This window comes from Geotrypetes seraphini, chromosome 3 (assembly GCF_902459505.1).
Source record: "Geotrypetes seraphini chromosome 3, aGeoSer1.1, whole genome shotgun sequence".
Classification (NCBI taxonomy): Eukaryota; Metazoa; Chordata; class Amphibia; order Gymnophiona; family Dermophiidae; genus Geotrypetes; species Geotrypetes seraphini.
Window position 1 is genome coordinate 129,726,676 of NC_047086.1, and position 22,059 is coordinate 129,748,734.

Below are 22,059 nucleotides of genomic sequence, written 5' to 3' on the forward strand. Positions count from 1 at the left end.
GTTGGATATATTCTCTTCGGTAAATACAGATGCAAAAAATGTGTTCAGTTTGTCGGCGATTGCTTTGTCCTCCTTTAGTACTCCCTTTATTCCATGGTCATCTAATGGCCCCACTGCTTCCTTCGCGGGTCATTTCCCTTTATATATCGAAAGAACGGCTTAAAACTTTTTGCCTCCTTGACTATTTTTTCCTCATAGTCTCTTTTGGCCCCTCTTACCACCTTATGGCACTTGCTTTGATGTTGTTTGTGCTTTTTCCAGTTTTCATCCATTTTTATCCTTTTCCATTCTTTAAACGAAGTCTTCTTGTCTCTGATCGCTTTATTCACTGCTTGCCCTGTGTCGGTAGTATGGAATATTGCTATTCCTTGGGTTTTGGCCAGGTACTAATGACCCGAATTGGCCACCGTGAGAACGGGCTACTGGGCTTGATGGCCCATTGGTCTGACTCAGTAAGGCTATTCTTATGTTCTTATGTTAATTCAGCCTACGTGCTATTCTGTAAAGTAACATAGTAAATGATGGCAGATAAAGACTTGCGTGGTCTATCCGTCTGCCCACCAGTCTCAAGCTCATCAAAACTGCAAAGAGTGAACAGGATGAAACAGATCAGCACTGAACTTCTTTAATTGTATTTCTCTTCCTGGAAATGTCCAGCTATCTTTCTGATGTAATCCGCTTAGAACTGCAAGGTACAGGCGGAATATAAGCATGTAATGTAATGTAATGTAATATTGACTTAGCCAGTTAACTTTTTATTGAACAGACCTTAGGGTTACCACATTTTTCATCTGGTAAAAGAGGATGTGTGGCCCCGCCCTGTTCCGCCCCCGGGCCTGCCCCACCCAAACCTCGTCTTTTTGGGCCGGGGCTGGAGTGCATCTGTACATGCACAGATGCTCTCCAGTCCCAGGCTCAATCATACCAGCTTTGCTGGATTTTGAAAAGCTGTCCCAACGCCCAGACATGTCCTCTTTTAGAGGACATGTCTGGGGAAATCCAGACATTTGGTAACCCTAACAACCCCCCCCCCACCCTCCAAGATAGTTAAGTGCTGGTCACATATGGCTTGGCATTGAAAATCTATGGTCGACGCCAACTACGGGAGTTCTCCAGGCTGCCTCCTGATTACTGAATATCCGCTCACATGTGTCAGTTGTGACTCTACCCTTGTCTACCTGGGCATGTGCTTTTTTGGCACGGCATACACTCTTATACATGTAACTCTTGAGGCAATTGTATATAAGCTTTTTTTTACATGTGTAAAAAAACCCTTTTTATATGAAAAATCCTTTATAAAAGTACCCCAAATGTGCAATTGTGTATTATTTAGAATACTTTCTATTGGGTTGGTAGCACTTTGGGCTGACAGTACAGCTGTGATTAGTGTGTGCACATGTTTACCTGAAATCAGTTCATTTGCAATTCAAGTTCATATTTAAATTCAGTGGCAGCTTTTGTGTAAATGTTGTGGTGCAATTGCACCACCAATAAAAACAACAACAACAAAAGAGCACCTCTGCTGTGATTAGAAGTTTCACAAGAATTCTCAGTTTCCTATGCACTGTCCAGGAGTGCACATTTGCATTGCTCATTCTATGATATGGAGAGGGAAGAAGGAGGATCACTTTGGTCCGCTGACCAATAGGGTTATCTCTGGATATAGAATCCTATCAGCAGTCTCCTTGGTTACTCCAGAATGTAATCTTGAGCTGAGGAGGAGGAGGATGAGATGAAGAGTAGCTCCTGTCCATGTAAGTAAGAACAGGACCTCCTCCCTCCCCCAGCTCACTCATTTCCTCTGTAATACTACTGTCTAGTCACCTCCCCTTTTCCCACTTCAGTGCTTCTCTCCTCCCTTTGTTCTCCATCCTACTTCTTGCTCACTCTCCTCCTTATTGCAGGCAGTCCCTGCGTTACAGACACCCAACTTAAGTACGACTCATACTTAAGAACTCGGTCGTGGCTTCATTTGATTCATTGAGCAATATTTCCAGTGGGGCATAGACTCCTACACTTCTCCTGCAACAGGCTCAGGAATGATGCATGGCCACATTAAAAACAGAGTGTGGTTGTGCATGCTGTACCTTAGAGGGAAAGCTATCAGCTGGGACTAGAGATAAGCAGCAAGAATCTTCAAATCTACAAGTTCTGAGTTACATGCAAATTCGACTTAAGAACAACTTTAAAAATGTAACTCGTTCTTAAGTCGGGACTGCCTGTACTTATTTTCTTCCCTCAACCTCCCTAGTCTTGTCCGTGTTATTCTATTCTCCAGAGCCCTCTCTTTTACACTACCTAGCAGCTCTAATGATGCTTGCTTTATATGTCTCTAAGATTTAGTTCCATAATGTCCATACTCCTGGCCTTTTTGCCAATTAGCTTTCTGGCACAATGGGAATGGTGTGGGAGTACAGACAGTGAGTAACTCAGTCTTAGTGAAAACAGATGAGACTTAGGTGGATAAATAATAATAAGCACTAGGATCAGAGGGATAGAGAGTGAGAATATGGTGGAGGAACCAGAGAAGACTGCAGGGAGAGAGAAAAGGAAATTGTAGAGGTGATGGGAAACAATGAGATGAGAGAAAGGAAAAAAAAAAACAGACTATGGAAGAATAAGAGCAGAGAAAGGAAGAATTGGGAGGTAACAAACGTGGTTAGAGGAAAGTTAGGAGTAATGCAGGGAGGGTGCAAAAGGGAACGAAGGAAGGAGTAGGAGAGAAGAGATAGAAGAAAATTGCAAAGGGTGACCACGATGAAACAGGTTTGGTGTGGGAAAAATTGGAAAAGAGCTGTTGTTGGACTGTCTTCTATTTCCTGCATCTGCAGTATATTACATTGATGTCTTCTATCCTGCCAATACCTTTCAGTTCTAGGTGGTTTACAACAAGAAATTAGCCTGGGCATTCCTAGGGAGATTACAAGGTTGATAGCTATAGTATGCATCGGGATCTGGGAATGGTCGATACGGTTTGGTTAGATCATTTGACAAATTTCTTGAATAGTATGGTTTTCAGTTCTTTCCTGAATGTTTTGCAGTTGGGCGTCGTGGTCAGCAGATTTGAGAGGTGGTGGTCTAGTTTTGCTGCTCTGGTGCTTTTCACTTTCTCTATCTGACCCTCATTTCACTTGTCTGCAGTCTGTTCTTTTTTCCTTAGCTCATATTGTCTTGCTTTTCTGTTCTCTCTTTCCCAGCCAGCTTTCCATTGTCTTTCTCCTCTGGGCAGAATGCCTGAGTTCTAAGTCCTGATTCCTGTTCCAGCACCCTAAACTCATATTTCAAAACAGAAACTAAAGTTCAGCAGTGCAAACAGGAAGAGCTCCCACTCTTCCCTAATATCTACTTGTCTACAGTCAATAAGGGCTCTTGGTCTTAATGACGTTGGACACTACTATTACAGCAATGTCCTAAGGAGAGTTTACTGCTGTAAGCTACTATGCTTTGCATGTTATTTCTAGATCCCATAGGTACTCTGTACCTGTATGAGTAGATAATACTATCTATCTATCTGGGAGAACATTTTATAAACGTTTATCTGTGTATAAAGCATGTTTTTTTTCTCCAAAGGATAGGTCTTTTATAGAATTGTACTGCATTATACATATGTATGGATGATGTGTACTTATATGTGTGCCATGTATAAGATGATACATACTTATGCTTGTTACATTTAAGCATTTCCAGGGCATAGTTTGGGCAAAGCATGGTCCGGAGTTATGATGTACATGTGCTGTGTATAAAATATATGAGTACATGTGTAGAGAACCTGCCTTGGAAAAGGTGCAAAAGTCTGCATTGGCATGCTACAGGGATGTGTCTGGGAGCCTATTTTATGAAGGCATGTAGATACTTCCTGTGGCGGGGCGTAGGGATCGCTGACTTGGCAGACCACCACGTCTTCCGCCACAGGCACTAGGATGAGCATAACCTGGAGTGGCCCATTGCATACGACATGGCATACTGTGAATAATTGAGAGCTGAGTCCAGTTAGAATTGTTTGTTAGGTGTCATTGACACGTGCTCGAGTCCTAGCATTGATGAATTGTGTATCTAAAAGGAAATCGTTTTTGTGCTAGTCCGGAAAGATCCTCCAGCATCATCCCCCAATATCATCCCCATGGTTGTTTTCAACGTGTCCAGCCATCTGATTGCAAGTCACCCTCTTCGCCTGGTTCCTTCAATCTTCCCAAACATGATGTCCTTCTCCAGTGATCTCTCTCTTCTGATGGTATCACCAAAATAAGACAGTCGTAACTACATCATTTGGGCTTCAAGTGACATAGCCAGTTTGATCTCTTCCAGAATTGATTTGTTAGTTCTTCTGGCGATTCACGGCACACCTAAAATCCTTCTCCAGCACCAAAGCTCAAATGAGTCAATCTTCTTTCTGTCTTGTTTCTGTAGTGTCCAGCTTTCACATCCGTAACTGACCACTGAGAAAATGATTGTGTGGACTTGTTTAACAATGTTTATTTGCCTGGTTGGAAACTCACCGGGTATCCTTTTTTTACGCTACTCAAAAATCACTGATTGCGTCCAACACAACACCTTTAAGCAACTTAGTCCTTCAATTAGGAAAAAAAAATAGGTCAAAATATTCCACAGTGTCTTTGGCAAAATGCAATGATGAGCATGAACCAGCTTCACACAGCTGTGCCCTCCTTAGGATGTATTCCTGGATCACTTAGTCTCTATAGCTTGGGTTTCTCCCAAGCCTGTGGCCTATGGTCGGCCTTCTGGCTGCTCTGGATATCTCTCTTGCTTGTTTTATTGTCACTGAGAATTCTATTATAATTTGTACTGTAATTTATCCCACTCTTTTGTGTCCCTAATAAATCCACCACTGACCTATCCCTACAGTCAGAAATCCCTCCCACAAATTCCTCTGTCAATGGGTTTAACCTATTGCAGGGCTCCCACATAAGCTTCAGGATGCTCTGCAAAGACATACCTGACACCATCCATCATTCTTAACAATCCATGACTGGCTGAGCCCTGAAACTGTTATGGGTTACTAGCATCTTTAGCTTTAGCTTAGGCTTAGGTTTAGCTTCCAGGGGTCTCAAAGTCCCTCCTTGAGGGCCGCAATCCAGTCGGGTTTTCAGGATTTCCCCAATGAATATGCATGAGATCTATGTGCATGCACTGCTACCAATGCATATTCATTGGGGAAATCCTGAAAACCCGACTGGATTGCGGCCCTCAAGGAGGGACTTTGAGATCCCTGGCTTAGGCTTAGGTTTAGGCTTTGCCATTTTCCTCTTTCCTCTCTTAGAAGAAAAGTTTTCATCCCCTCCCCGCCAGCAGTATACTTCCTTAAGCCTGAAAGGGCAGGGCTCCTTTCAACTATATTTCACCTGCCAAACTTCTTACACCCTAGCAGTAATTAGATCATAGCCTTGGTATTCTCTCTTAATTGCTTGGGCTATCTTGTGATGGGTAATAACTAACTGTAACCTTAAACTAATACATTACTTGCAATATCTTTCCCAGGGCACTTCTTTCTTATTCCATCGGTTCCCAATCCATGTGTTTCCTCTCCTAACCCCTCAGTAAGATTATCCTCCCACTCCATTAATTCCTGCCCTGCAGAAACTTCTCCTTCTTCCTCTGCACAGGAGAACATGTATTCCCTCTTGGTCTTCCTTAGGATAGACCCTGACCTACACTGGATCCTTGATGGCTTTGGACTCCCATGGATTCAGATTAACTCTAGCTTCTTTAGCCCTTATGACTTGGTTTCCTCTGGGCAGTGGGACTGGTCCTCTGCTGGCTTACCGTTTTTTAGTGTCTCCAGTGCAGGTCTCTCCCCTCAGTGTTTCTGTCTGCCTAATTAACCCAGCAAGGAAAACAGTGGGAATGGACAATGAGCAATCCACAGGAGCTGGGGGAATAAAATCAAGCCTTCTTTATTTCAATCCAGGACATACAATGATATGGAACAGGCACAGTACTGCGTTTTGACGAGCACAATCACCTGCATCAGGGATCACTAATACAAGTAAAATTTAAAAAACATATTAAAAATGTAAGGAATAAAAACATATATTAAAATAAAACTTTAAAAATGTCTATAAACAAAATAAATTAACGCTAATTTCCTACTAGGTTGGGACTCCTGCTGGCTGCACACTTTCAGAGGATTGGCCTGCTACACTCTGTGCTGAACCTTTCTCTTTGCCCCACCCCCTTCTTCACCCTCTATGGCAGGGGTAGGGAACTCCGGTCCTCGAGAGCCGAATTCAAGTTAGGTTTTCAGGATTTCCCCAATGAATATGCATTGAAAGCGGTGCATGCAAATAGATCTCATGCATATTCATTGGGGAAATCCTGAAAACTCGAATGGAATATGGCTCTCAAGGACCGGAGTGCCCTACCCCTGCTCTATGGGATAGAGGGCCCTACTAGGGGCTTTTGCTGTAAGCCTTCAGCCTCCTTATAAAAGGATGAATATGATCGACTGGAGGCAATCCTGTTCTTTCCTGGCTGATCTGTCTTTGGCTGCCCTTCTTGGAAACTTCTAGGACTTGCTAGACCTGGGTATTTTCTTGGTGACAGGGACTGCTTCCAGAGAAGCCTGTTCCCGGCTAGGGTTTTCTCTAGGGTCAGGATTTTCCCTGCCACACTACATAGACTTACAATAGGTGCTTTTTAAACTTCTCATGTAAATATCCTGTTATTCAAAAAGGGCTTTTGAAGGTAAATCTATAACAGAACACTCACTATTATGTTACCTATTGTAAGCCTATTGTATACAAAAAGTAGGCACCTATTTTCCTTTATAGAATATCTGCTCAAATGGCAGAAAATGTGCTGACATTAAGGGGTACTCACTTAATCAGCCCTATAAGTGGTGTAAATATCCTTGCCTAGATATTAGCACATAAATGACAGAATTCTATAATTTATTTTTAAAATTTATATACCGTCTACATCTAAACAGTAGGGAAAAGAACCCGATGTTCAACTACAAAATGGGGGGATCACTGCTAGGGGTAAGTAACCTTGAAAGAGACCTGGGAGTGATGGTAGACACAACTTTGAAGGCGTCGGCATAGTGCGCCACAGCCTCAAGAAAAGCAAACAAAATGTTGGGTATCATTAAGAAGGGTATCACGACCAGGACGAAGGAAGTCATCCTGCCACTGTATCGTGCAATGGTGCGCCCGCATCTGGAATACTGTGTCCAGTACTGGTCGCCATACCTCAAGAAGGACATGGCGGTACTTGAGGAAGTCCAGAGAAGAGCAACTAAACTGATAAAGGGTATGGAAAACCTCTCATATACTGACAGACTGAAAAAGCTGGGGTTGTTCTCCCTGGAAAAGCGGAGACTTAGAGGAGACATGATAGAAACCTTCAAGATCCTGAAGGGTATAGAAAAGGTAGACAGGGACAGATTTTTCAGATTATGGGGAACCACAAGTACAAGGGGGCACTCGGAGAAATTAAAAGGGGACAGGTTTAGAACAAATGCCAGAAAGTTCTTTTTCACCCAGAGGGTGGTGGATACATGGAACGCGCTTCCGGAGGCTGTGATAGGCCGGAGCACGTTACAAGGCTTCAAAGAAGGTTTGGATAGGTTCCTAGAGGATAAAGGAATTGAGGGGTACAGATAGGAGTAGAGGTAGGTCATAGTGATAGTCTGGGACCACTGCTCAGGCAGTGGGTCTGATGGGCCGCCGCAGGAGCGGACCGCTGGGCGAGATGGACCTCTGGTCTGCCTCAACTTCTTATGTTCTTATGTACCCACATTGTGCCCAAAATCCAATCATGCTCATGACCACTGACAAAGTTCATGCCATGAAATCATGACATTACTTTTCTGCTAGGTGATATTCTGTAAGAAGTCATTTATGTGTAGAAATGGCCACTTAAGCACATAGGCCTGGATTCTCTAAACGGCGCCGTGGTCCACAGCCATTTGGTGAATCGCGCCTACAGGGTTTTCACGGCCTACATGTCTGGCTCCTACCTTTGAAGTGAATCGCGCCTCTGGAGGCAACTACCGGCGCCTAATGCCATTTCCGGAGTTAGCCATGATTACAGTGGCCGTAAAGCATCTACGGAGGTACGATTCTGGCACCAGTTTTTTAGGTACCGGTAGGTGTCTTGAAAATCAGTTTAAAATGTTTCCCAAATGGCGTTTTTCACTTAGCGTAGGCGCTGGTAGGGTGCCTACTAGAGCCATTTATAGAATATGGGTCATACTATATATGACTTAAATACTGCCATTTACTCTCCTTCCTACTGCTAAAAACTAAGCAGCTCCTTATAGAATTATTGTCATTGTTTTGCTTAACCAACTCTCCCCTCCCCCAAGTATATATGATAGTTGATAAACCTAGGTTTAGTAAATGTGATGGGATTTTGTTAATTGCTTATGGGAAATTTACTGTAATTCTTTTAACTAAGAAGATATTTAGATTGAATGATATTTTAAGCTACTGCTTGCGAATGCATCTTTGAGAGAGGGTCATGTGTGTTCCCAAGTGAAACAGGCATGCATTTGCCCAGTTCTATAAAGATAATTTTAGATCCATTGGAACAAGCAAACTATTGCCTTATTTCATCTCTCCTATGTTTCTAAAATGGCAGAAGGTATAATGTCAAACAGTTCCAAGATTTTATAGCTGATCAAGAAGTTCTTGATCCTCTCCACTTTGGATTTCATCCAGCCCATAGTCCAGAAAGGTTTCTATCACTAAATGTTAATATAATTCAGCAGGGGTTTGATTCAGGTACTAGACTTATTTTGGTTTTATTAGATCTCTGTACTGGTTTTGATACCATCAGTCATGATGCCTTTCTTCTCAACTGACCCATTTTGGTGTGGTTTCCACTATGCAGAGATGATGTAACTCCTATTGGACAAATGCCAGGAGCAGGTAAGAGTAGTGCTTAATAAATCTGATTGGCCTTCCCTCTTAGCTATGTTATTTAATTTAGGACTCATGTACAAATTATATGAAAATTATACTGTATGGGGCTCATAATCGAAACAAAAATATGTAAAAAAAACCTGCCCAAATTTGCACCTGGATGACCTAAAGGACAGGTCATCCAAGTGCCGATAATTGAAATGGATTTTTAGACATGTCCAGAGACTTTTTAGGCCTCTGAATCCTGCTTTGTGCCCAGAGCTGAAAATGACATTTTTGAAAGATTGGTTAGGGTGAGATGTGGGCTGACCTAGACTTAGTTATACCGCAGGGATAATTGAAAGTTTTACGAAGCTGCCTGGACGGAACTTAAACGTTGTAATTTAGGCGATCTAAAAACAGGTATAAGTGCCCAAAGGGTATCCAAAGTGACAAGATAACCACTGCAGGGACAAAGTAAAGATCCCCACTCTCCCCTCCTGTGTTCACTGACCCTCTCACACCGCCATAAAAATTGAAATAAAAAGGTACATACCTGCCTACAGAACATCAGCATCTGGCATAGGAAAGCCTAGTAGAGCTGCACTCAAGCATTCTTCTAGCTTTTGTCATCACCTTTTCTATGTGTTTGGCCACCTTAAGATAATCATATATGGTCACACCCAAGTATCACTCCTCTTTCATATACAAAAGTTCTTCACCCCTTAAACTATATTGTCCCCTCAGTTTTTACAGCCCAAATGTATTACCCTGCATTTTGTAGCATTAAATTTTAGCTGCTAAATTCTGGACCATTCTTTAAGCTTTCTAGGTCCTTCTTCTTGTTATCCACACTCTCAGGGGTTTCCACCCTATTGCAGATTTTGGCATTATCCACAAAGAGGCAAACTTTACCAGTCACAACGGGCCTAAAAACCTTGCAGCACACTGCTAGCTTAGCATGTATTTCACGACTAACTTTGGGGGTAAACACTTAGGTTGCCAAAGGCTGGTGTAAATGCTGGCACACAACTGATTGCAATAGGTGTGCAAATCCAAATACAGTGGAACCTTGGTTTACGAGCATAATTCATTCCAGAAGCATGCTCATAAACCAAAATACTCGTATATCAAAGCGAGTTTCCCCATAGGAAATAATGGAAACTCGCTTGATACGTTCCCCCCCCCAGGCCAGCAGCATTGCTCCCCCCCGCGCGAACTGGCACCCCCCGCCTGAACAACTTGAAACTTAGCCCCCTGTCTGGCACCGCCACGCAGCCCACAGGACGTGCCGGTTCCGCTTGAAGAACTTCCTGCCTCTGCCGGGCCTCTGCTTGGCGAGAGGGAGAATTAGAAGGCCTTGAGCATGCGCAGATGCATGCTCAAGGCCCGGCAGAGGCAGGAAGTTCTTCAAGCGGCACCGGCACGTCCTGTGGGCTGCGTGCTGGTGCCAGACGGGGGGTAAATTTCAAGTTGTTCGGGCGGGGGGTGCCAGTTCGCGCGGGGGGCTTTTGCGAGCGGTGGGGAGCGATGCCGGTTCTTGGGGGGGGAGGTGCGCGCAAATCAAGTCAACACTCGGTTTGCGAGACAAGTTTTGCGAGAATGTTTTGCTCGTCATGCAAAACACTTGCAAACCGGGTTATTCGCAAACTGAGGTTTGACTGTATTTTATAAAATCATACCTAAATGATAAAATACCCCTTTCCCACCCATGCCTCTCTCGTGACCATTCCCCCTTTGGAGCTATGCTATATGATATTTAGGCACATATATTATAAATTATTGCCAATTATGTGCTTGCTAACTCCAATAATTGATTGTGAGTACCTTATTGATTAATTAGCTTATAGGCAGATCTGGGATCAGTGTGCAAAATTGGGCAACTTATACAGAATCTGGAGGAGAATGATTTAGATGAAAGAAAAGTCTCATTATAAAGTTCTTGTATGACTCAAAAACAAACCCCCGGATCCTCTAATCAGTGCCCATGCCCGCAGTCACCATAAAAGCTGCCACTGATTGCGTGTCAATCACATGACAGCGCCGATTAGAGAATGGCACCTGATTCATTCAAAGATAGGAAGCTGAAATGTAGGAAGCCAGAAAGCTCTAGACTATAGTTCAGCTGCCTATCTTTGCTACTAGATCACAGCTTTCCATTAGTTGATCGCGGCAGGGGAATTTCCCTCGATCAGCTAAACTGGCAGGATTCACCGAAAACCTGGCTTCAGAGTCCTGCTGGCTCATCTGATCAGGGGAAATTCTCCTGCCACAATCAGCTCAACTTGCTGTGGCAGGCAGAAGACCTCCTCCCAAGGCCCCCCATCACGCACCTGACATCAGCAGGAGGGATACCCATTTCCTCCTGCCTCACAACCTCCCCAACCCGACATCGGCAGGAGCGATGCCCACTCCCTCCTGCCTGAATGACCCCCCCACAACACCTTCCCACAAGAACATTAGCAGGAGGGAAGACCACTCTGTCTTGCCTGAACAATCCCCCGACACCCCCCCCCGACATTGGCAGGAAAAATGCCCACTCCCTCCTGTTAAACAACATCCACCCACACCCATATTCCCCCCCATATCTTTACAGGAAGTCCAGCAAGAGGGATGCTCATTCCCTCCTGCCGGCAGGCCCACCTCTTCATAATGGTGTGCCTTCCCCTTCCTGGTGCACCCTGGGATGCAATGGGGCACCTCCCATAGGAGGGGCCTTAGGCACCTGGGCCAATCAGGTCTTAGGTCCCTACTAGTGCATCCCAGATAATTCCCAGGTAATTCCACCATTGTGAAGAGGTGGGCCTGCTGGCAGGAGGGAGTAGGGATCCCTCTTGCTGGATTTCCTGTAAAGGTATGATGGGTATGTGTGGGTGTGTCATGAGATGTCATTTAGGCAGGAGGGAGTAGGCTTCCCTTCTGTTGATGTCGGGTGTGGGGAGGTGTTGGGGGGGGTCATTCAGGCAGGAGGGAGTGGGCATCCTTACTGCTGATGTTGGGTGTGGGGGGGGGGAGGTTGTTCAGGTAGGAAGAAGTGAGCATCCTTCCTACCAATGTTAGGTGTGTGTGTGTGTGTGGGGGGGTGTATGTGTGTGTGGGGTCTATTGCCTACCACAGCCAGCTGAGCTGATTGTGGCAGAGAAATTTCCCCTGATCAGCCGAGCTGGCAGGACTCCCCGAAGCCACAGTTTTGGCAAGTTCTGCTGACTCAGGGGAAATTCCCTTGCCGCAATCAACTGATGGCAAGCTGTGGTCTATTGGCAAAGACAGGCGGCTGAAATGTAGGCCAGAGTTTTCTGAGTCTACATTTCAGCCGCCTATCTCATGCCCAAGTGGGCACTTTAGGCCGCCTAACCTCACTTCTAGCATTGGCCATGCCTAGTTTGGCATTTGGTAGCCTAAAGCGCTTATGTAGGTTCAATTCTAGTGCCTTTTATTTAGGTGCCAGTAGGCGCCTCAATCTTGCCGTTTTTTGCCATTTCTAACGGCATTTTTCAATTAATTTAGGCATTGCTAGGGCGCCTACTGGTGCCTAAGTTTAACTGCCAGTTTTAGAATTTCCCCCAAAGTCCATATCTGCCATGCAGGTTGTGTGGTCTGTTATAAAATTAACTCTAAATTATACACTTGACTGCTGGTGGTTGCCGAGAAGGTATTGCACTTCTGCACAGTTTACTTTTTCTTCTAATAAATCCACTTTCACTGTAGGTGGACTAGAAGCAGTATCACAGGATTCAGGTGTTTGATTATATTTACAGACATTATTTTAAAGTTATGAGTCATCAGTGAGACACATCCATAATTGCTATAGAGCTCTTTGTCCTTCCTTCTGTAAAGAACTACTATACCCAAGTAGAGATAAAGAGGTTATATGTATATCGTGTGCCACAAGGTTTGGTTCTTGGGCCAGTTCTTTTTAACATTTTTGTAAGCGATATTGCTGAAGGGGCTGTCTGGTAAGGTTCGCCTTTTTACAGGTGATACCAAAATCTGCCATAGGGTATACAGCCTTGATGGTATAGATAACAAGAAGTACTGTAACTAGCAAAGCTTAAAGAATGGTCCAGAATTTGACAGATAAGATTTAATGCAAAAAAATGCAAGGTTATGCATTTGGACTGCAAAAATGCGAGGAAATGGTACTGTTTAGGGATGAAGAACTTTTGTACATGAAAAGGAAGTGGGACTTGGGTGTAATTGTATGTGATGATCGTAAGGTGGTGAAACAGGTAGAAAAGTGGATAGCAAAAGCTAGAAGGATGCTTGGGTGTATAACAGGGCCACATTTTGGATTTGTAGGTACTTGGAGGGCCACAGAAAAAATAGTTAATGTCTTATTAAAGAAATGACAACTTTGCATGCGGTAAGTACCTACAAATCCAAAATGTGGATTATCTGAAATCTGAAATTATCATAAGCAATTAAAGAATTATTTATAAACTATAGTCCTTAATTTCTTCTGATAATTTCAGCTATACACAGCTGAAAGCAGTACAAGCAGAAAGTGAAAAAGAAACAAGATTTTGGACCAACTATTGTGAGGCCCTCTGTATTATAAAGAATGATTCTTTATGGAAAACTTGTGTCTTTAAGTGTCCGGCAGTCGTGTCGGCAACTGCCTTCAGCTCTCACCTCCTCTAGCACCGGACACATGCACAAGCTGCACTGCCTCCAATGGTTACCTTATATTCTGGAATGTTGCCCGCCTCACTGCTGTAACTTCACACAAGCACTTTCCTGCGTCTGTACGTGATTGTGAGGTGGAGTGGAGAGGACAATCGCATACAGATGCAGGAAAGCGCTTGCGTGAGGTTACAGCAGTGAGACGGGCAATGTTCCAGAACGCGACTGCCGGACAAGATCGCCAGACACTTAAGGCATAGGTTTTCCATGAAGAATCATTCTTTATAATACCGAGGGCCTCAAAATAGTACCTGGCAGGCCGCATGTGGCCCCCGGGCCATGAGTATGAGACCACTGGTGTATAGGGAGAGAAATGGCTAGTAGTAAAAATGAAGTAATGATGCTCCCGTAGAAGCCTAGTGAGACCCATTTCTGGAGACTGCAACTTCAAAAAGATACAAACAGGATGAAGTCAGTCCAGAGGACAGCTACTAAAATGGTCAGTTGTCTTCATCATAACGTTTATGGGAACAATCTTGAAGATCTCAATATGTATACTTTGGAGGAAAGGCAGGAGAGGGGAGATTTGATAGAGACATTTAAATACCTACGTGGTATAAATTTACAGGAGGAAGCTCTGAAATGAGAATGCATAGGATGAAGATGAAAGAGGATTGATTCAGAAGTACCTTGAATCACCAAAGGTGGTGAATTCATAGAATAGTCTTTTGGTGAAGGTGGTGGAGATGAAAACTGTATCGAAATCAAGAAAGTTTAGGAAAAGAAGAAAGGAGGATCTCTAAGGGACAAATGGAACAGTAGCCTAGTGGTTAGTGCAGCAAACTGAGATTCTGGGAAACTGGGTTCAGTTCCCATTGCAGATCCTTGTGACCCTGGGCAAGTCACTTAACCCTCCATTACTGCAGGTACAAAAAACTTAGATTGTAAGCCCACTAGTGACAGAGAGAGTACCTGCATATAATGTGTACAGTACTGCATACATCTAGTAACACTCTAGAAATGAATATTAGTACCAAGGGATAGTAGATGTCATGGATGGACAGTCTGGATATGCCATTTGGTCTTTTTCTGCCATCATTTTAATATGTTATTTTTGTATGAAGACGTCCTGATGTTTTACATATCATTGGGGATGCCATAAGATTTCATTATCTTGCTAATATTAGTTTCCTTAAATACCTTGTAAGTCACACTAATGGCAAAAAAAAACACAAAAATCTTTGTTTGAAGCACACATTCTGTTACATAGGGGTCCCCACCTAGTCAAATTTTGCAGGCTATCCACATGAATGTGCATGAAGGGATTCTGAATATTTTGGAGACACATTTGATTCAAACTTATCTCCTGAGTATTTACTGCGGGATCCTGAAAATGCAACAGTTTGAGGGAGGGGAAAATTCTATGAATGGTATTCAAAATTAGCACCCGAAAAAGTGGTGCTAAGTAACATTCCATATAGCATGAACACCCGTTGTAGAATCATGCTTAACGCCGATTCCCATTCCTTACTGTAGGCAGCAGATTTATGACTGCTGAAACTTGGTGTAAATGTTGGCGCCTAAGTTAGGTGCAGTGAGGCAGTATTCTGTAACAACACGCATAACCTTTTGGAACGTTGAGGAGGAGGTCAGGATGGAGGATCAGACATCATGAGAGGAGATCAGGAGGCCTTTGCCATGGCATTTCTCAGGTCTGCAACCACACTATTCGATTGCTGGTGGAACAGTTGCTCTTATTGCCTCCTGTTTAGATGGTGATAAATGTTCAAAGTTGTTATTAAAACACATACATAACAATAATCACAAAAATTTCAATACATACACAATAATAAAAGCAAACAGCATAAAATCTCAAAGAATAGGTGACCAGTGCCTACGTACAAATAAAAAAATAGTTCAGCTCATATTTTTCATCATATAAAAGAAATGTCATTTTAACAATTTTTTGAAACTACCTAAACTTGTCTGTCGACGTATACTGTAAATTGAGGAAGACTATTCTACTCTTAGAGACCCATACAAGAAAACATGCTGACTCTAGACACTTTCAGCTTCAGTTGTTTCACAGTTGGGATACATAAATCGGCATGATTTACAGAATGCAACGTAAGATGTGATTCATATTGTACAAAACGATCCACTAGATATTTTGGTGCCCGATTATGTATACAAAAGTACACCATCACCAAAAGTTTACAGCGGATCCGATATTCCAGTCTCAACCAATACAGTGAGATGTAGTATTCTGTACATGATCACATTTTCTCAATTTAAATACAGTACAAACAATTGAGTTCTGTGCCACCTGCAATGCACATAGCACAGATGCTGGTATACCCAATAACACCAAATCTCAAGAGAACTGTAAAAAATTGCAAGAGGACCTTGTGAAACTGAGAGACTGGGCATCAGAATGGCAGATGACATTTAATGTGAGCAAGTGCAAGGTGATGCATGTGGGAAAGAGGAACCCAAACTATAGCTACGTGATGCTGGGTTCTATTAGGAGTCACTGTCCAGGAAAAGGATCTAGATGTCATTGTTGAGGGTATGTTGAAACCCTCAGCTCAATGTGCGGTGGTGGCTAAAAAAGCAAATAGAATGTTAGGAATTATCAGGAAAGGAATGGAAAACAAAGATGAAAATGTTAAACTTTGGAATTCATTGCTGAAGAATGTGGTGAAATCAGTTGAATTAGCGGGGTTTAATAAAGGTTTGGATAAATCCCTTAAAGGGAAGTCCATAGGTCATTATTGAGAATGGCTTAGGGAAATCACTGCTTATTCCTAGGATAAGCAGCATAAAATCTCTTTTACTACTTGGGATCTAGCTAGGTACTTGAGGCCTGGGTTGACCACTGTTGGGATCAGAATACTGGGCTTGAAGGACCTTTGGTCTGTCCCAGTATGGCAAGTCTTATGTTCTAATGTTCTTACTGGTATTCATGACAGCTAGTGCATGATACTGCCTGTGTGCTAGCAGTTCTGACAGCTAAACCTCTGCTTCACCTATGTCACGCCCACCAACTGCATTGGGCAGCTAGTGTATATTTTTGTCAAGCTGGCTATTTTAACACACATTAGAGATTAGTGTGAGCATGTGCTTCCATCTAGCCCTTGGTAAAACTGCCTGTATTGTATTTCTACACCCGCCTCTCCTCGACCATGTTTGTATGTCTTGGTCATTCTGATTTCCTGAGTAATTATATATTTTAGTCTTTTAATTATGCACATCGCTTAGACAATTTATAAGCGGTATATCAAATTTTAATAAACTTGGAAACCTAACACAGTTTAGTATAAGGGCCCCAGAGTGTGGAACTGAGAGGATTGAACTTTACGAGGAGATTTTATTTGCAAATAGACTAATGAAGTATATTAGTCACTGATTTAGTTGTGAGATTTTGAGATTATATAAATGTTATGCTATTGGGTATTGCATACAACTCAACAAAAAAAAGAAGAGTCTTCCTTTGCCCAGCACAGCAAAACAAAAGCAAGGCAAAGCCGATGTCACAATACAACACAAGGGATTTTATTGAAAGTTCCTATGGGAAGTCCCATCTAGGATCCTGGTTTCGGCAGAACTGCTTCCTCAGGGGACATACCAAACTGATAACAGGATATTACAGTGGTATCTCTATTTCAGGTAGTCTTGAAAAAGACCTTTAGGAATGTACTGAAAGAAGTACTGACAGCCAATCTTCTAAAGAAATTATTCAAGGAACTCTGAGTTCCTAAAAGTCTTTTTCAAAACTACCTGAAATACAAATACCACTGTAATATCCTGTTATCAGTTTGGTATGTCCCCTGAGGAAGGCAGTGTTCTGCCAAAACCAGGATCCTAGTTGGGACTTCCCATAGGAACTTTCAATAAAATCCCTTGTGTTGTATTGTGACATCGGCTTTTCTTTTCTTTTGTTTTGCTTCTCGTTGTGTATTGTATGATAATTGTTCCAATGTACCACATATTGAACACTTGTGTGTTAGAAATAGGTATTCATATGTTATGCATATTCATACTGGATATCCTCAAAATTTTAATGGCCATTAGGCTCCCAGGATTGGGGTTGAGAACCTCTGTCCTAAGCCACTAGTACTTCAATAGAAACAAAGCTTTGGAAGAATATCAGGCATTTTTGAGCCATGTTGCAAGGTAAAAGATCTGTTATCCCTCAAAAAAATGGTACCTATTCTCCTTATCCAAAGCAAGATCCAAAGACTTGTTCCTGTCACCCAAAATCAAAAAACCAAATCATTTATCAACACTCTTGCCTTTGGAGGCAAGAGTATTATTCAAATTTTCCTGTATCGGCTTTAAGCTGAAATCAGGATTGTCTCCAGCTTACCTTTTTCCTCATTTTGTGTTGCATAGACCATCAAGAGAAGCTAGAAACTTCTACTTATTTGCTTATCCAAAAATTAATGTACATATAAGACCTTCGTAGATAGGACCCTAGCATTTCAAGCTGGTAGGCAACAATCTTGGTTAGGTAAATGTATTCAGCAAGCTATGTTATCCTATTGCAGTTTTCGGAAATTAATTAAGACCACTTTGTTCAATAAGTTTATTACTTAGTGAGTTTTATTATTGAAATTCTGTTTTATAAATATTTGTATTTTTTACTGTGTTATTGTATTTCACTGATTGTCCAGCGTTTTTTAGTGTAAACCGCCTAGAACTTTTGGTTATGATGGTATAAAAGAATAAAGTTATTATTATTAAATATTACTAAAAGGAAACCAAGTGCCTAAAGAACTCTGTGGAAAAGTCACCCAGTTCAAACTCAATAAACAGACAAGATCAAGAGCAAACACAAATCCTTCAGCTTCTGCTTATGCACTGGAAAATGTCTTTAGTGATCTCACTTTAAAGGCCAGCAATTGACATTATTGATCCTATAATGTATCTTTTTAGTCAGTGACCTGTATTCATCAAAACAAGGTCAAAGCAAAGCACAGTCACTTTTCACACAGGAGCTGACAAGATTTCTGAACTCTTCCATCAGGCTGGCTGTCTTGTCTCTTCACAGTATTTGGTGCGATGCCGAGCAGGAACTAGACAGCCATGCTGGGGAGCTGTAAGGCAATCTGTCAGTGAGCTGTAATATTCAAACCAATATTTCTTCACACTGCATTAATTCTGTGCATCCAGGTGACTAAACCCTGTGTAACTGTATTGTTTCTCCCTTGACTGGATGAAGAGAGGATAATACTTCAAAGATTGTCAAATGTACTTTACCGACCTCATTTTCAAAACAAAAATGTACAAAACATTGGAACAAAGAGGCAGATGAATGCTTTTTTTCTCAAAAATGTGCAAATTGTTATTTTTGAAACTCAGTTTTAAGGCATTTTTCTCCACAGTTCATCTAAATCACTAGTTGGTGGGGGCATGTTGTGTGTGGGGGGACTAAGGTAGACTTATGATTTGGATGTTTTCTGCAATAATTGAATATTGTAAAAATGCTTAAGTAGGGGATAGTAGGTGAAATCAAATTGCATACAAAAAGCTCACAGTGTTAGAAGAGTGAATTAAGTACCTATAAGTCAGGGGTAGGGAACTCCGGTCCTCAAAAGCTGTATTCCGGTCAGGTTTTCATGATTTCCCCAATGAATATACATTGAAAGCAGTGCATGCAAATAGATCTCATGCATATTCATTGGGGAAATCCTGAAAACCTGACTGGAATATGGCTCTCGAGGACCGGAGTTCCCTACCCCTGCTATAAGTATTTAATAGCTGGAGAGCTTTTTAGAAGTTCTCTATAGTAGGTAAGCTCTTTGATTTTTGTGAATGCATATTGTAAAAATGTCCAGGGCAAAAAATAAGATGTTTTAGGTCAGACCTGTTTCAATAATAACAAAGTACCAAAAAGGTGCTCAAACTGGCCAGATGACAACTGGAGGGATAAAGGCATGACTCCCCCAGTGGTTGCTGATTCCATCCCAACCCTCTAAGGCAGGGGTGTCAAAGTCCCTCCTCGAGGGCCGCAATCCAGTCGGGTTTTCAGGATTTTCCCAATGAATATGCATTGAAAGCAGTGCATGCACATAGATCTCATGCATATTCATTGGGGAAATCCTGAAAACCCGACTGGATTGTGGCCCTCAAGGAGGGACTTTGAGATCCCAGATTAATGTATCCAAGACAAATCATCCCACAGGGATAGTAGGGAAAATAACCACCAAAACACACTGCTCTAAAACTCTGGGCAACACCTACTAAACAAATCTCTTAGCACTTAAACATACATTCATTCATATCTTCTTGCCCTCTGTGGAGATAAACCAAGCTCACCCAGAGGGAAGGGAAAGCCTCAGAATTTCAACGGGACTATTATGGAAAGATTTCCAGGCTCCCTGGCTTAGTCACTGGTATAAAAACCTCCCTTATGGTGCTCAAAAGACTTTAAATATGAAGTTGCAACACAGGATGCTATCAATGAAATAAGCATAGTAGTTAAATCTAACTTCACACTTTCCGAAGAGATAGCAAATAAAGGCCTAGATTCACTAAGGGCACGGATCGGATATGATCCATGAGGGATCCAATCCGTGTCCGGGGGGGAGGGGGGAGCTGATTCACCAATCGCCCTCATGCAAATGAGCACGATCTAAATCACACCCCCAAACGACTGAATTGGATCGCTAAACAGCGATCCTTGAGCATGCGCAGACCATGTGTAAATGGTGTGTGCATGCTTAAAGAGCAGCAACCTTTTTTTTTTTTACTTTTTGGTTTTTCTTTTCTTTGGAAGCCTTCGGGTTCAAACCACGGGTTCATAGTCTAAGGAATGGCAGGAGAGTTGGGGCGGCGAGAAGAGGAGATTCAGGGCAGGAGAGCAGAGTCGGGTAGGAGAGGGGAGCAGGGCAGCCAGAGGAGAGTCGGGGCAGGAGAGCAGACAGGAGAATCCAGGCCGAGAGAGCAAGATGCAGTTGGAAAGCAGTTAGCAGTCACTTCTTTTGTTGATCATGAAGAGAGGCACGTCCTTTAAGCAATCTCCTGACGCCGCCACCTCTTCTCTCTGCTGGCCCTTCTCTCCAGTGCGGGTCTTTCTCTCGGCGTAAGGCCCATTTGAAGGGCTTTTGTGCATGCGCTGATGGTGGTGCGCTGACATCACGCATGCGCATGACATCATCATGCCAGTACACTTCCAGGTGTCTCGAGCCGGGGACACTAGGTTTAGTGTGTCCCAGCTCGAAAAAGTTTGCAGGACGCTGCCCTAAAATGATGTAGGCATATCAGGTTGTTTGGATGCCATGCTGTTAAAATGTTTTGGGATGAAGTCTGTCAACGAGTGTAAGAAATCTTTGGATTCTGTATAGAGCTGACCTATGAAATTGTCATTTTGCGTTCTGCTATCTTATCGCATTTAGTTAAAAAATTTAAGGCCAAATTATTTGATGTTCTTATGGGTCTAGCAATTCAGCATGTTTTATCAGAATGGAAAAATAGTACAGTTCTTTCTTTTGCTGTCGGGAGTCTGTCTTATGTGTAAATATGAAGAAGTAGCTGCTGTCAGGTGATGTTCAGTTCGATATTTTAAGAGGGTTTGGGGGCTGTTTTAGATGACTATTTTAGAATACACGCTAATTGACTTGTCTTTCTGGTTTGTACATCCAATTCGACAACATTTACAATTTTGTTGGGGGAAATGGGAAACAGCTTAAATGTCATTAGATTAATTGTTGTGTCGAATTATTATATTTTATGAAATTCAATAAAGACATTTACCGTAAACCATGTCTCTTGTTTTGCCCCATTCATAATCTGGACATTTCAGTTCATGCTGGACTTTACCAGCCCATGTACATCCATTTCTGTGTGTGCTAAGGGGTTATTTTAATTATCATAATACACTTCTCCCCCCAAAAAAATTATATCAGCTTGCATAGAAAAATCGCTGATTCCAAGCATTTACAGAGAAAATTGCTGATTCCCAGCACTTTCTTCATCATGTTTTGCCTCTCTTTCAGGAACAGGCTAGGCCTCTCACTATGTTATTCTCGATTTCACCAGATTCACGATGGTTTTTAATAGAAAACCGTGAATAACATATGAAAAAGTTATTCACGGTTTTTCTGTATTTGCGGTTCTGTTAATCCCCTATCACAGCGAATACGGAGGGAGAAGTGTAGCAGGGCAGTTACGGCAATTCTGTAAAGTAGGCTCTAACATTTATGTGCCAGTTTCAATCATATATGTTTAAAATAATTGCGTACGTATACATGTATTCAAACCCAGGCTAAAAGCCCACTTTTGCAAAGTTACTTTAAACTCCTAACCCCCACTCGCTAGTAAAGCACCCATGCCTGAGAAACTCCCTAACCCCCTACTTCTCCTGCTTGTCTGTTTGATTAGATTGTAAGCTCTACTGAGTAGGGACTACCTCTTGAATGTTTTAATGTACAGCACTATGTACGTCTAGCAGTGCTATAGAAATGATTAGTAGTAGTAGAGTCTAATATTGAATCACTCTGAATAATGACCATGTTCTTCTTATTAAAAATATTTGTGTTTGCAAAGTATTTAGCCTAATGAGAAAATT

General features: G+C 42.3%; 1 protein-coding gene across 5 annotated transcripts in view; it reads left to right on the top strand.

Moving 5' to 3' along the window:
* The window catches only part of EFR3B (EFR3 homolog B), a 341,904-nt gene that overhangs the window by 84,145 nt on the left and 235,700 nt on the right, over positions 1 to 22,059 (top strand). The window contains exon 2 of one of the 5 annotated variants that reach the window (XM_033939928.1): positions 8,772 to 8,891. The exons of 3 other annotated variants lie outside the window; for them this stretch is intronic. In XM_033939928.1, the coding sequence (XP_033795819.1) occupies positions 8,879 to 8,891 (13 nt within the window). In that variant the 5' untranslated portion in view covers positions 8,772 to 8,878. Of the gene's footprint in view, positions 1 to 8,771; positions 8,892 to 22,059 lie in introns of those variants that run through there. One more of the 5 variants, XM_033939926.1, reaches the window with a different exon arrangement.